This window comes from Zalophus californianus, chromosome 9 (assembly GCF_009762305.2).
Source record: "Zalophus californianus isolate mZalCal1 chromosome 9, mZalCal1.pri.v2, whole genome shotgun sequence".
Taxonomy (NCBI): domain Eukaryota; kingdom Metazoa; phylum Chordata; class Mammalia; order Carnivora; family Otariidae; genus Zalophus; species Zalophus californianus.
The window spans coordinates 10,550,811-10,566,226 of NC_045603.1; the positions used below are offsets into that span (position 1 = coordinate 10,550,811).

At 58.2% G+C, this 15,416-nt stretch overlaps 1 protein-coding gene across 3 annotated transcripts in view; it reads right to left on the reverse strand.

Moving 5' to 3' along the window:
* Positions 1 to 1,230: 1,230 nt before the first annotated feature.
* LOC113922428 (TRIO and F-actin binding protein) overlaps positions 1,231 to 15,416 on the reverse strand; it is a 54,876-nt gene continuing 40,690 nt past the window's right edge. For 2 of the 3 annotated variants that reach the window (XM_035721821.1, XM_035721819.1), the window contains 9 exons: positions 14,026 to 14,551; positions 13,058 to 13,168; positions 7,489 to 7,636; positions 5,718 to 5,820; positions 4,979 to 5,138; positions 4,784 to 4,897; positions 3,682 to 3,768; positions 2,709 to 2,872; positions 1,231 to 1,956 (listed from right to left, as the gene is read on the reverse strand). In XM_035721821.1, the coding sequence (XP_035577714.1) occupies positions 2,711 to 2,872; positions 3,682 to 3,768; positions 4,784 to 4,897; positions 4,979 to 5,138; positions 5,718 to 5,820; positions 7,489 to 7,636; positions 13,058 to 13,168; positions 14,026 to 14,551 (1,411 nt within the window). In that variant the 3' untranslated portion in view covers positions 1,231 to 1,956; positions 2,709 to 2,710. Of the gene's footprint in view, positions 1,957 to 2,023; positions 2,178 to 2,708; positions 2,873 to 3,681; positions 3,769 to 4,783; positions 4,898 to 4,978; positions 5,139 to 5,717; positions 5,821 to 7,488; positions 7,637 to 13,057; positions 13,169 to 14,025; positions 14,552 to 15,416 lie in introns of those variants that run through there. The other variant, XM_035721820.1, reaches the window with a different exon arrangement.

Genomic DNA, 15,416 nt, shown 5'->3' on the forward strand with positions numbered 1-15,416 from the left:
CCCACCACCACAGTGACAGATTGGCCTGTTCTTGAACTACACATAAATGCAATCGTATAGCGTGCTCTTGTGTGTCTGACTTCTTTTACTCAACATTATCTGGAGGATTTATCCGTGTTTTTTGTGTGGAGCTGTTGTTCTTTCCTATTACCGTGTAGTATGCTGAGGTGTGACTATCCCACAATCTACTCATTCATTCGGACATTTGCAGCCCCCCACCCCCACTCAAGACGTCCCCCCCGCATCTGACTGGAACTGCCTCCCAGGCCCATTCCTAAACCCATCACTGGCCAGGGAAGGGGTACATTTTCCCCACAAGCCTACAAAGTTGCTCCCCTGCGGGCCTTTCCCTGAACACACTGGGGATGTTTATAGGGCATTTGCTCATGTTACTCCCTCACTTGAAATGCCCTTCCTGATTTTTCTATCTGGAAAAGACCTATTTCAAAGTCACCTCCAAAGGCCCTCTTCTACCCGCAGGCTGGATGGGGTCTCCTCTGGGTGCCTCCGGCCTCTGGGACCCCACAGCATCCGGGACCCCACCTGTTTTCGTGGCCTCGGTGGGGGCAGGGCCAGTCAGTCCCTGATCAGCTCCCCCAGTACCCAGGCTGGACTGATGGGAAAGGCTGTGGGGGGCGAGGCTGGCTCACTCTGTCACCCCATCTTGGACACAGCCCTGCAGATTGGACCGCCCGCGCTGGGCTTGCAGTCGCTCATGGCCAGGACCAGGGTTCAGCAGCAGCACAACCGGCCAATTGGGGGATGAAGCCTCCAGCCTGGTGGGCCTGGGGTAGCCACGTCCACCAGGGCTGGACGTGACCTGTGAGCACAGCCTCAATGTAGGACTGGGGCCGAAAGGCACCCATTTGACGGGGAAGCAAATGAAGGCTTAGAAAGGGGTCGTGGCTTGCCCAAGGTCATCAGGGGCAGAGCCTCAGCTCCTGTCCTTTCTCCAAGGCCTGGGCCTAGGGCCCACTCCAGGCCTTCTCAGACTTGGAGAAGACATGAATCACTGGGGGGGTCTGGACTTGTATTTCTAACCAGCTCCCTGGTGACCCTGCTGGGGCTGCTGGTCGGCAAACCCCACGTGGTGCTGCAAAGCTGTCGCCGGCCGGACTAGATTCTCGCCTCCCTTTCCCTTCAGGAAGGGTGCAGTGCTGGGGGGGGGCGTGGGTGATGAGGCCCCAACCTCCATAACCCGCCCTGCTCCAGCCATCCTGGACACCAGAGCTGCGGGAACATTTTATTAAGTTAAGAAGGCTCATGGAGCAGGAGAGAAGCCTTCATGGGGCGGCTCCAGCGTTTCCATGTCCAGCACCCCCTCGGAGGAGGAGGAGGCGAGGCCTTAGGGACAGCTGCTGGCTCCCTCTGCCCGTCTGTCCCTCTGTCCAGAGTCCCAAGGTGTGGGTCGCCTCAGGGCAGGAAGTAGGTAGTGGGAGGTACGGAAGGAAGAGAGTGGCTGGCTCCCCGCCTCTCCCACCGGAGTCTGCTCTGCGCCGGCTGCTGCTGGGCCTCGGCTAGACCCCTGGGGCAGGGCCACGGGCCCAGAAGCCCGAGCAGGGGGCTAGAGCCAGAGGAGGAGCCCGTGATGGAGGCACATGGCCACCAGGAATTGCTTTCTTCAAAGTATAAAGTGTTTTTGGGGGGAAAAAAAAAGGGAAAAAAATCTATATAAAAATCTCTTCACATATAAAATCCTGAAGAAGGTGCAAGGTAAGACCCAGTGCGAAGGGCGCGCTCAGATACGCAGAGTGTGTGTGTGTGTGTGTGTGTGTGTGTGCGCGCGCGCACGCGCGTGTGTGCGTGTGTCTGTGTGTGGTGGGTATGAGTGCACGTGCGGCCCACAGAGGGTGGGGAGAAAGCTTGGCTTCTGACTTCCATCCAGCAGGAAGGAGGGCGACTGACTGGCCCCCTCAGGCCGGGGGACGGTCTGCCGCGGGGCTGGGCCACCAGGACCTGGAAGACAAGAGTCGGGGAGCTGCGCGCTTAGGCCAGGCAAGGGTGGCCTGGAAGGCTGGGCCAGACCTGTGCCTGCTCCTCTGGGCTTCTCCTCACATAGCCTGGCCCCCAGGGTGGCCTCTCCCGACTGCCTCAGGCAGTCCCCAAGGATCGGTCTGAATGAAGCAGCCCCCAGCAGATGGGGCATTAGGAGAGGCAGCATCGGAACGCTCTGAAGCCTGGGAAATCAAAGACGGCCGTGAGACTAAGTCAGGGGGCAAGCTCCATCCGGGATGCTGGAGGCGTGGAACTCGGGGGAAGGAATGCTGTCACTGATCAGTGACCTGCGCCATGCCTCCAGCTCGAAGGTGGGGCAGGCACGCCAGACTTGCAGGGGCACTGGGGGTCCTGACGAGGGGTGTGGGTTCATCAGGCTGCGGGTGGGGTGCGGCGTTAAGTGCCTGCTGTCACGGGGGGGCACATGGCAATAATTGGGCCCTGAACTGCACCTCCCCACCTCTGAAGACACACGCTCAGGTTTACAAAGCAGCCTCTGGCTGAGCCTGACCCACTGACAGCCCCCCACCCCCCATGTGGCTAGAATCACTGTCCCCGTTTACAGAAAGGGAAACAGAAGCCATGAGAAGGGAGCGTCCCAGGTGAGGTGGCACCATGGGTCGGGTGTGGGCGAGCCTTGAGCTCACCTCTCCAGGCCCAGTGCCCCACCAGGCCTCACCCCTGCACGGCCCTGCCCACCCCTTGGCACTCACCTCTACTCGGCCAGGCTGTTGCGCATGGATTCCTTCTCCTGCAGGGCAGCCATGGCGAGGCGCAGGTGCTCCTTCAGCTGCTCGATCTCCCGCTCCGACCGGGTCTTGATGTGGTTCAGCTCCACATACACATCCTGGTACTTCCCCGAGGTGAAGCGCTTGTCCTGGGAGGGCGCAGAAGAGCCGTGAGGGCATGGAGCCCCCCCTTCCTGGCCTTGCCTACCCGGCCCATGCCCACCATGCTCCCTGCCGGCCAGCACAAAGCCGCCAAGCCCCTCCATTGCCTGGTGGCCTGTCCTTCCTGGTGGCCCCTCGGCACCCCCGGGCCTGGGTGCACCCTCCCAGCATGGCCCAGTGACGGCTTCCAGCATCGTTTTCGTCCCTCGAGACGGGAGCTGAGGCTCCGGGAGGGGAAGCCTTTGTCTAAGACCACTTGGCAGTGAGGGGCCAGGGCACGGACCAGGTCAGCCTGGCCCGGGGCTGGGGCTCCTTCTGTGAGTCTGACTCACATCTTCACGGAGCCACCAACACATGCGGGTGCCAAACACATGGGGACATGGCACGGGGCAGGCCACAGACGCACAACCCTGGGCCCAAATCTTGGCCCATCCCGCTGCCGGCCACACGGCTCACTCCTCACTGGAACGCGGGCGCCCCTTCACGGGGCCTCGGGCCTTTGTCGTTCACAGCTGTCTCCCCCGCACCAAGCACAGGGCCTGGCACACAGCAGGTGCTCAATAAGTATTTACTGACTAAATAAAGCAAGTGTAGCTGTGGGCAAGTCACTCACCCTCTCTCAGCCTCAGTGTCTTTGTCTGTAAATAGGGACAAGGACACCTACGAGGGAGAGATGCGAGGAGAGCCGTGAATGAGGGGGTGAGGAGGGTGGCTGGCACAGCGTGGGTGCTCATGGGATGGGGCACGGAGGCGCGTCCAGAGGCTCCCTGCCCACAAGCTCCGAGTCGGGCCCTACCTTCTGTAGCATCTGCAGCTCATCCCGGAGACACTGCACCTCCTTCTTCAGGTACTGGAGCTCATTCTCCTTCACTCGAAGCAACACCTAGGGTCACGGTGCCGGGCTGACCCAGGGCCACAGCACCCTGCAGGCTGGCTTCTCTCTGCTTCAGGCCCCTAGACTGGAACTCCCAACCTGCACCAAGACCCACCACAGCCCAGGGCCAGGCTCCTCCAGGAAACCCTGATTTCTTCTTGCTCTCTCACCTCTGTCCACACAGTGAGTGCGTGTCTCATGATCACCTCTGCTGTTGTCCCAACACAGTACCCGGCCCTCAACTTGAGGGCAAGGAGGATGACCTCCAGGGAGCTGGAGAGGGCGGGCCTCCCTACAAAATACCTCATTAACCCGTCCCCAGTCTGAGCAGCACGGCTTGCTATTGCTATTCTGACTTGACCAAATCAGAGACAGGTTCGGCCAGGACTGGAGAGGCTTAAAAGCTTCAACTCTGGAGCCAGACTGCCAGGTTTAAACCCCAACACCTGCGCTGACCAGCCGTGAGACCTCGGGCAAGGTACCTGACCTCCCTGCATCTGTGTTCTCATCTGTAAACAGGGACAGTAAACAGTATCTACCTCGTAGGATTGTCACGAAGATTCAATGAGTTAACTTACGGACATTCCAGACACAGAGTAAAGCCACATACAAATTTTCATAAATTAAAATCAAGTAAAATAAAATAAAATAAAATAAATAAAATATAAAATAAAATAAAACACTAGGGGATCTGGGGATCACACATATTTTCTCATTCCAACTTTCCCCAGTAAGGGGGATGCTAGCCTCCTTTTACAGAGGAGCTCCTGGGGCTCAGAATGGTGGGGTGACTTGCCCTGGTCACCCAGCAGCTAGGTGGTAGGCCCCTGATGGGAGGGCTGGACTCTGGCGGTAGGGCTTTGTCCCAGGAGCCCATCCCAGCTGCGCTGGCTTCTTCCCCCCTGGGGCCCGGCCCTGCGGAGCCATACCATTCCCTGCGCAGGGCACACCCAGCCCATGGGGGTGCGGAGAAGCTGCCAGGCTGCCTGGCACCGGGGAGTGGGGGGGGGCGGGGGGCGCTCACCTCCAGCTCACAGGAGCTCCGCTCGCTGCCGCGCCCACAGCCATCTCCCGTGCCCTGTGAGGCAATGAAGCCACGCAGCCGGTCGATCTCCTCTGACAGGCGGGCGTGCAGCTCCTGGGAGGCCCGGGACGGTCAGCGCGGGGACGACGGACCACTGCGCCCGGGGCCCCCGCCCCCACCCGGGGCCGGGCTCACCTGGTTGTGGCGCAGCAGCTCCTGGCCCTCCTGCTGGCAGCGCCGCAGCGTGTGTTCCCGCTCCTCGGCCTGCCGCGTCAGGGCCCCGATCTCCAGGCACTTTTGCGAGTACTGCTCCGACAGCACCTGCAGCTCCCGCTTCAGCGCCGCCACGTCTGACCTGTCCGGGGCAGGGGCGGGCGGGGATGGCGGGGGGGGGGGGGGGGGGGGGGGCGGGGGGGGTGCTCAGCTCGGGGGAGGCTCAAAGCAGCTCAGGGACTCCAGGTTCCTGCTCTGGTTCTGCCTTCAGCCCACTGGGGAGCTGTGAACTGGTGACAGCCTCTTTGGCCTGCGGGTGCCGCCTCGATGAGGTGGGGGTTAAGCCTTGGAAGGCCTCTAGGGCCCAACAATCCGGAACTGTCCTCTGCGGTGGGGAGGGACACCTACTGGCCAAGGGTGGTAATGCAGCCCAGCTCTAGGGGACACGAACCAGGGGAGGCCACGGAGGCTGAGACCAGCTGGACAAGAAGGGGCCTAAAGGACTATCTATGTGGACTGGCATGGGGGTCTGGCCGAGGGCCCCCTGCCTCTGTCCCCTGTGCCCGGTGACTGGGTCGGGAGTCTCAGCCGGTGGCAAAGTGTTGCATCCTCTGCCAAGGGACCTCAGCACAGGTTCCTGCCTCACGAACACCAGGGTGGGCAGCCGCTCGCTCAGAACGAGGCCCAGCCAACAGACCCCAGGGTCCGGGTGCAATCTTACTGGTGCTGCTTGCGAAGGCCATCGGGGCCCTGTGGGAGACTCCGTGTCTTGCTCAGTTCCCGGCTCAGCTCCTCCTGGTAGGCCTTCTTCATGGCTTCAATGGCTAGAAGCAGGGCAGAGGCATGAGGGGAGCTGGGGGAGGGGTCAGCAGCAGTAGGCTCCACCTCCCCCAAGACCCCACATGTACCACTCAGACAGAAGCTAAGAGCACCGGACCTGGCTGTCTCAGGAACTGAGTGGCTTTAGGGAAGTTGCTCGACCTCTCTGAGCCTATTAAGGGAGGATACCAATCCCTGTCTGCTGGGGTGGGACAGTGCTGGGCAGACACTTCAGTATCTGACCTGTCAGTGACGTCCAGGTGGGACCCCACTCAGTCCACCACCCCTGCAGAGCCTGGAGGGTTCTTTCACAAGGCCAAGTTCCCTGGCCCAGCCCGCTGATCGTACCCAGTGCAGGGACTGCAGCTGGTACAAATCTGTGACTTTTCACAGGGGACTTAACCCCCTGTGCCTCGGGTCCCTTGTTGGAAAGCGGGGAAAACAACAGCACCTTCTCTTGTGCGTTATTGGAAGACGTGCATAGAGCATTTAGAGCAATGCCTGGCCCAGAGTAGATGTGCAGAGAGCTCCCGCTGGCTTATTTTCCAGACTGTAAGCAACCAAGGACCAAGTGTTTTCACACTCACACAGGGTGGTTGGGAGGATTAAACAAGCCGTCGTCCACAATCTTATCCATAATTCTAAAATCCAAAGGCTCAGAACACTGGAAGTTTTTCCTAACTCTTTCAGTGGCAATCCCTGACCTGAACAGATGCAAGGCTATCTGTGGTCAGTTGTAGCCCACTTGGGCGTAACTCTGAGAAGTTTCACCGTGAAAATCTTAGCGCTAGATTTCAGGGAAGAGCCCAGACTCTGCTGGGAAGGATATCTAATAGGTGTACTAGGTTACCTTCCTAAAATGCAGAACACACCGGCTCCAGGGTTCGGGATGAGGGGCCGTAGGCTTGCGTGCATGAAGCATGTGACACAGCACTGGCAGGTGGTAAGTTCTAGATCAAGTGACTTCTCTCATCATTACTATGATTCTGCAAACCCCACGGGAGTGCCTAGGATGTGCCAGGCCCACACGGGGGGTGTGCAGGGAACACAGGAAGGGAGGGAGATGTCGAACATCTCGGGCGTTCCTGTTTCTGGCTTGGGAGAGCAGAGGGTGGGGTTCAGGGACCAGCTCTGCAGTCAGGATGCTCTGAGCTCCAACTCCGGCTCTGCCATCTCCAAGCTGTGCCATATGGGACAAGTTACTAACCTCTCTGAGCCCCAGTTCCTCATCTGTGAAATGGGGTATCGGGCACTGCAAAGAGCTAAGGGTGCTTGCGTGGGGAACGGGGCTTAGCAATAGCTCACAAATTTGCTCCGGCCCTCCCCAGGGTCTGGCCCTTCCCTCCCCCAACCCCCGGTCCGCAGCTGAGCAGTCTCTACCCCGGCAAACAGCGCACACGTGGGCATGGAGTTGGAGCTCAGTGCGTGCGTGCGCGTGCCTTGGGGTGAGATCCCCAGAGGCTGCAGGCCTCTGAGGGAGAGTCACAACCCAGGAGGACATGGGGGTGGGTGGGGCTTTTATTGCCTCGGTTTCCCCTTATCATGTAGGAACAGAGGCCAGTTCTGGGGGCTCCACCCCTTCCTAGACCCCTTTCCCAAGTCTGGCACAGAGACCCCCCCTTATTTAAAGTCCTCCCCGATTTCAGCGAGGAGCTGCAGCCTGGGGTCCTCACCTGAGGCCGTGGCCGCCGTCTCCTCGGCGAGGAGCCACTCCTTCTCCTGCTGCAGCCGCTGCAGCTCACGCTCGTGGTGCCTCTGCAGCCCCTCCATCACCTGCTGGTGTGAGGACTCCATCTCGGCCAGGCTGCGCTCGCACGCTTCCTGCGGGTGGGAAGCCAGCTTCGTCCCAGGGCCGCCCCCGCTGCCCAGACGGTGGCCCTTCTCCAGCCCCAGGTGGTGAGCCTCAGGGGCAGGCCCATCCTGGGCCGGCCATCTCCACCTCTCCTCCCTGGGGCCCCATACCACCGACCACACCTGCCCCTGCTCCCCCAGTCCACAGACCTCACCCTGTCACTCTCCTGCTCCCAACCCTTCAGAGGCTCCTATCCAGTGGGGTCAAGTCCCTGCTCCTGTGTCTGACCCTCGTGGCCTCGGGCTGAGCCTTTCCCCACCAGGGAACTCCAGTTAGAAGAAATAATTCATAGCATGGTCACAGCTCTGAGCTGTAACTAAGGCTAAGCCCTCTGCCTGGAACGTTCTTCTGCAACTTTCTCTTCCAGGGTAACGGACTTGGCCTGCAGTCCAGCTTAATGTCCTCCCCGCTCTATCTCTGGACAGCCTCTCCCCTGCCTCCAAAGGCTCTGGCTCTGCCAGACTGTAAGTTCTCCAAAGACAGGGAAGACCTGATCCAGCTCAGAGCCCCCCAGGGTCCAGACCAGAGCCTAACACGCGTCAGGTGCTGAGAAAGTGAGCTGAAATTGCGGAGATCACAAAATAGGGCCTGTAGGCAAGACTGGCAAGTGTTTCAAAGACTGATAATACTCGTGCTTGGGAGAGTCAGCTGCGACAGATGCATGGGGGGGGGCACCTGAGTATTGTCATCACATTTTTAGTAACTCCCCGTTGACCCCACAGAAAGTCACATGTGTACAAAGACTCTGGGACAGGGGTATTCCCTACAGTAAGGTTGGTAAGACATGAAAACCAGAAACAACACCTAACAGGGGAGCCCTTAAATGATGGGATCAAGCCTTACAAGGGCTCCCAGGCAGCTGGTGAAGAACAGAGCTGCGCACGTGGACTGCCTTGGAAAGGTGTCCTGAAAAGTCAGGTGACGCAAGCTGGTCTCTGACAACACGTACGGTGCGATCCCACTCGCGGAAACAACACAGAGCCACGCATCCGAGTCCACGCATGTCAAACACAGCGAAGGGCATGGGAAGATGCCGTAGGGGCACCCAGAGATGCCCACATCGTACTCCCTAGAACCTCTGAATATGTTACCTTATGTGGCAGCAGGGCATTGACGTTGCTAATCAGCTGACCCTAAAATAGGGAGACTATCCTGAATTATTCCCTGGGCCCAATGGAGTCACAGGGTCCTCAGATGCGGAAGCAGAGGCAGGAGGGCAGACAGGGAGAAGTGGCCACAGAAGGTCAGTGATAGGGGCGCCTGGGTGGCTCAGTCGTTAAGCGTCTGCCTTCGGCTCGGGTCATGATCGCAGGGTCCTGGGATCGAGCCCCGCATCGGGCTCCCTGCTCCGCAGGAAGCCTGCTTCTCCCTCTCCCGCTCCCCCTACTGTGTTACCTCTCTCGTTGTGTCTCTCTCTGTCAAATAAATAAATAAAATCTTAAAAAAAAAAAAAAGGGTCAGTGATAATTCACTGTGGGAAGCGAAGGGGCCAGACTTTCCACTGCAGGCTTTGCAGACGAAGGATGGGGCCAGGAGCCCAGGAATGCAGGTGGCCACAAGCCGCTGGAGAAGGTGAGGAGACAGGTCCCACCCGGAGCCCATGGAAAGGATTTGAGCCCAGCGAGACCGCAGTTAAGCTGCTCCCCTTCAAATCCAGGGGCTGATACACCCATGTTATCTAAGGTTGTGGTGACTTGTTCCAACAGCAACAGGAAACTCTAGGGATGTGCTCCGAGGGTGATCAAGGTGATGCCTGGGGTGGGGAGAGCAGGCAGGGGAAGGAGCGCTCACGTGTTTATTTCGAAACTTTTGATTAGGCTGAATTATTTTTGAAAATGTAAACATATTTTTTATGTAATGAAATTTAAGATCATGAAAAAGGAAAAGGGAAGAGCCCTGGAGGAAATCGAAGCTGAGGGCCCAGATAAGAGTATATCCCCCATGCCACTGGGCACCTCACGGTGTGTGGGGGGGCTGACCCCCACCTCTCCAGCAGCTGCACCAGGGGGCTACAAGGACCAGTCTGGGGGAAGGGCCAGGTGTTCTGAGTGGGGGGCAGGTAATGTCTGTCCCTCTGCATCTGTCCTGTGTCCCTCCAGTCAGAACAGTAGAACATGGCTTTGGAATTCCACACACTGGGTTCTAATCCTCGCTGTACCAGAGTGAACTTGAACAAGCCTCTTCCCACTCCGAGCCTCAGTGCTCTCTTCTATAAAGCGGGCCCTTAAGACCAACTCATGAGGGTCTCTAAGATAAGCCCACCTACAGAGATGGGAGCAACATAGGGGGTGGGGACTGCTGTCCTTACAAGGCCAGATGAGGTAGGCAGACCTGGCGGCTAATAGGGGGTCCAGAGGCAGGAACCAGCCCGTGAGGAAGGAGGGGCTCCTAAAGGGCCAAGTGCTGCTTTCTCTATCTTCAGGAGGGCCCAAGGTGTCCAGTAGCCACCTCTGACATGGATCAAAGCAAATCAAGAAATGCCTGTTACTCCCTCTGCAATAAGCTGGGGGGAGGCCAGAAGAGGCAATGGTGGCCCCCGGCAGGTGAAGCCCCAGACCCCCCAGCTGCTGTCCTATGTGGCAAGCCCCACAAGCTGAAAGAGGGGCTCCCTGCCGGACTAAGATACCAGGAATCCCTCCCCAGCTGTCACCTCTCTAGGGTCCGCTGACTCCCCAGCCACGTCCTCCTGGGCCAGAGGGGGACACAGATGGCTCAGCTCCTCTTCTCTGGCTCCCACCACCTCTGCAGCCCCTCCTCCACCCCGGTCTTCGGCTCTGTTTCCTTATCATTCCCTTCTCACCTCCACACCCGCCAATTCCATTTGCACCCCAGCCCATCCCGACCTAACAGGATGAAACGCCAACAGCCCTTCGTGTGCCCAGTGGCCTCATGGGGACCAGGAAACCTGGACTGCAGACACAGGTCTGCCTCTAGATCGAAGGTCTCACCTCCTCTCTATGCCTCAGTTTCCCCACCTGTAAGCTGAGCAATCAGAGCAGTGCTTTCAAACTTCATTTTAGTGAAATCTAATGTAGGTTCTAACAGTAAAACAGACAGATGAGGCTGCTCCGATACCAGATACCGATGGCTGCGAATGGAACCACCCACCCAGAAAGGCAGCCCCGGGGGCATCCAAGGGCTGAGTACACTTTGAAGCCCTCTGGTGGGGGTCTCTGAAGGGTGTCCCAGCTGCCTCAGGCCCTGCTGTGGGGCCTCACCCAGCCTGAAGATGCCCCCACCCACTCCTTCCTCTGGCCTCAAGGGAGCCTTTGACAACACTGGTCCCTCCCGGCTCCCCTCTCCATGTCAGGTGACCCCAAAGCTAGCCCCCCTCCCCCACCCAGGTCCCAACTCCTCCTGGCCCTGGTCTCCCTTCAGCTGACTGCTCCACCCACCACTCAGCCCCATGGGGCTCCCTGGCCTTGCACAGCGGACCAGCCTCAGGGCCCCTGGGGGCCCCCCCTGTCCTCCTTGGGCCCTGTCACCCAGTCCTCATCTCTCCTCTCTGTGCACCCCCCCTGCAGCCCTCGCTCCTCCAGCCCATCCTAGGTCCTGACACTGCCCTTGCCCCCTCCCAAGCCCCCCTGCATCCCAACACCACTTTCCGGATGTCACTGTCAGACCCCAAATCCCCTCAGGTCTGGGGAATGAGACCCCAACTCCTTGGCTTGCTGGAGGTCTCCACTGTAGACACCTACTGGCCCTCCACCTCCTGCCCCAGCCCGTGCCGCCACCCCAAAACTGGTGCCTTCCTGGGCGCCCCACACAGCCACCTCCAACCCTGGAGCTTCTTCTAGAAGGCCCCCGTGCCCAGAGCCTAGGACCCCAGCAGAGTCTCTTCTACTTCAGGCAATGGCGTGCTGACTGGAGGCAGCTGATGGTCATATTCTTCACAATTTCGTGAGGTGGTTGTTAAGCGCAGCCATTTAAAAAGTTAAATTATATAAACTTACAATTAACTACAGTGAAAACAAAGGTGATACTCAAAATTTTCATCACTTCCTAGTTATTTCACTGCATTTTATTATTGTCTATGCTTGAGGGTTTTCTTGTGTTTTTTTTTTTTTTTAAGATTTTAAGTATTCTCTACCCCCAGTGTGGGGCTGGAACTCACGACCCCGAGATCAGAAGTCGTGCGCTCCACCAACTGAGCCAGCCGGGCGCCCCTATGCTCTTGAGTTTGTTTACGTCTTCTGTACCTTGTCTGGTGGGAACGCTCTATAATTCTGTGCAGCACATACATCTTCCCGATTCGGTGTTCAGGGACATCAGCCACAGTGGGAGTGTTTACACCATGGAAATTGGTAAACATTATAGATCAGGGCTTGATTTATTGTTTTGTTGATTGTCTGGACTTAAGCAAGGGATAAGAAAATGCTAATAATGCAGATTAAACTTCCAAGTCTGCCAAATTTATGACCATCACACTGTAACTAGAACACGGACCTGAAGAAACTCTTCTAAATAGAATATTCTCAAAAGAAAACTATTATCCAGTTCGGCCAAGAAGTTACTCGTGACGTTGACCAAGTAAAGTTCTGACGTATATCTTCTCGTTTTACTCATTAACATGAACAAAACAGTCAACCAACATTCATGTTAGAACAATCCTCGTCTGCCAGTTAGCTGAGGACACAAGCATTCGAAAAACCCAGTGAAAGTATTCTGAGAAAATTCAATTAGCTATATATGGAATTCACAAGAAAAGTGATAATTTCGTATTTGTACACTGTGTCCTAAACCTCCTTTATATCAGCAAAATTGATCAGTAATTATCAGTAAAATTAATCAGTAACATATGTCAGCCTGTATATGTGCTTAAAATACACACGTATTTTTCTGTCAAACTGTTTCCAGACATGGCCAAATGTCCCCAGAGGAACAAAATCAGCCCTAGCTGAGAACCACTGTCCCGGGCAGGCCCAGCGTCCCACATCCTGCAGGCCACCTGCTGCAGGGCCTTGGCCTGGCAGGCATGCGTGGGATTTCTCTGTGCTGAGGCAGTGACCCTGGGGGCCTGCCCGTTGGGGGCCCCACTCCCCACTGGCTCTCCTTCCCCGGGTGGTGTGGGAGAAGGGGTCCAGGTACAGAGTGTCCCAGGGGGGCTCACACACAGTCTCTGCAGTCAGCCGGAACCGAACTCAAATCCCACCTCTGACATCTGCAGCTCAGTTGACCTTGGGCAAGTCCTATCACCTCTCAGAGCTCAGTGGCTTGTCTGTAAAATGGGCACAGTGACCATGGCTACCTGCGGGGCACATTCGATGAGACGATGCAGGTCAAATGCCTCACACGGGTTCTGCGACACTCCCAGAACGTCAGTGGTTCTCTGAAACCTCGGCAACCAGAAGCCTGCCCGCAGCCCCCACCAAACAGCCCCTTGGCCTCACCTGCGAGATGTAGCCCGGGGGGACGTGGCTGTCCTCCTGGGACCTGGGTGCACCCTGAGGAGCCTCTCCCTGAAGACGCCATGCCTCCAGCTGAGCACGAAGAGACTGGACCTACAAGGGGATGGGGGGGGGGGGTCAGTGGGAACCTGGAAGCCGGGAAGGGGGTGCTGGGAGGCAGTGAGGAGCTTTGGGTTTGAGCAGGGGACGCAGCCTGTGGTGGAAATGCAGGCAAAGGGGACATTCCAGCTATTTCCTGGATGGCCAGGTCAGTGACCCAGGAGAACTTTGTCCCAGGGAAGACTAAACAGGTTTGGGAGCAGGACACTGTGGTCACAGACACTGATTACATTACGTAGTAGGTGGTCTCTGAGCCTCCGTTTCCTGTCAGTACAACTGTGACGAGGTCTACCCTCTGGACCATGAGACTGCTCAGAGGATTACGTGAGCCAATACAGGGAAACAAGGCCAAGGATGAGGTACACAGAAGACGCTGAGTAAGTGGTCTCTCCCGGGGCGCCCGGGTGGCTCAGTTGTTAAGTATCTGCCTTCGGCTCAGGTCATGGTCCCAGGGTCCTGGGATCGAGCCCCGCATCGGGCTCCCTGCTCGACGGGAAGCCTGCTTCTCCCTCTCCCACTCCCCCTGCTTGTGTTCCCTCTCTCGCTGTGTCTCTCTCTGTCAAATAAATAAATTAAAAAAAAAAAAAAGTGGTCTCTCCCTTCTCCTCCCTTCTATGTGGTTGCTGAGGACAAAACTGAGAAGGAAAAAAAATGCCCCAAAACAAGAAACACCAAGGTCCAGGAAAGAAGATTCCAGTTCCTAAGAGTCTGAGGTACCAGACAGTGAATCAGGGGTGAGCTCCCCGTCCCTGTAGGTATGCCAGATGAATGCCACAGTGACTGCAGGCACAGGAGGGCCCCTAGCGGCGGGGGGGGGGGGGGTGTTCCCGGAGGCCAGCGGTGATGCCTACCTCCTTCTCCAGGGCCTCGTGGCTATCACCCGGAGGCCCCCGGCGCTCCCCGCGGCTTTGGTTGAGCAGGGCGGTGAGAGGCACCCGCTTGTTCTCCCGCAGGGGCAGCTTCTCCAGCTCCTGCCACTTCTTCTCAATCTCCTCACTGAGCCGGCTCTGCTGGTCCTCCGTCAGCGGGGCACCCAGGCCCCGGCGCGGCCCCTCACCAGCTGCGGTCTCCGGGGGCCGGCTGTCTGTGGCCTCAAACCACCTGCGTCGCTCCTCGGAGCGCTGGGCCAGGTCCCGCTCGAGCTCCTCCTGCTTGGCCGGGCGGTCGAGGGTGCGGGCCGGGCCGCGGACCCGCTGCGGGGAGCCCTGCGTCAGCGGGGAGAGCTCCACGTAGTCCAGGGACGGCCGCTGCCCATCCGCCTTCCTCGGGCTGCCCCGACCGATGACCTCAGAGCCCCCCCGCTGCTCCCCGGCCTTCAGGGAGCCCTTCTGGGTGCTGCAGCCGTGCAGCGTGTTCTCCTTGTTGCAGTCCGAGAGCCTAGGGTGCCAGCAGAGCCTCGTCAGGCGGGAGGGAGTGAAGGGTCAAGCACTGCTGGAGCGCCACCCCTGGGCCGGGGCCCGGGGACAGACCCCCATCCCGAGGTTAGGACTAGAGCTTCATCATTAACAGACCCTGAGAAGCATCCCAGGGTCCACGCTCAGCAGCAGAGGCACCAGGAGAGCTGGGGTCCTGCTCTGGCCCCCAGGGACCTCATCTGTGACATGGGCCAACAATGCCTCTCACAGGATGGATGCGAGGACCAGGTGAGTGAAAGTGTGCAAAGCAAACAGAGCCCCTGGCCAATGGTGATCAAAGCGTTCCTCCCAGCAGTGTGGTTTAAGATAAGGTCCAGGGCTCAAGGGGCTCACGGTGGGCGGGGGAAGATGAGGTGACCGGTGACCTCTGGGTGCACAGAGTGCCAACTATGGCAGTCCTCCCCTTCCTCCATTAGTAATAGCGGGGTACATCGTTGGCTGGCCAAAAATGACACCCCCCCCCCGCCCCAGCATCCCTTGCAGCTGTGTGGCCATGTGACTGCATTCCCCCACCCAGGGGTGTGAGAGGTGGTTCCCTTTAAAGGACCGGGCATGCCCTGGCCTGGCTGCTGGCAGGAACTCCACGAGAACGGAGCCAGACACAAAGGTGTGAGTTGTGGGCCGCAGAGCTGCCCCGCCAGGCCTGGATCACACACCTCTGGATTGTTCTGGAGAGGGAAAGCAAGCGCTCCCTTATTTATGCCACTGTGTCTGGGGCTTCTTTGTTAGAGCAGCTGAGCCTATAGACTACCTGGAGGCCCTGCTGCAGAGTGCTCTGGAGTCCACAGAGCCCTTCCACGCACACCCCTCCCACAAGGCAGACGCCA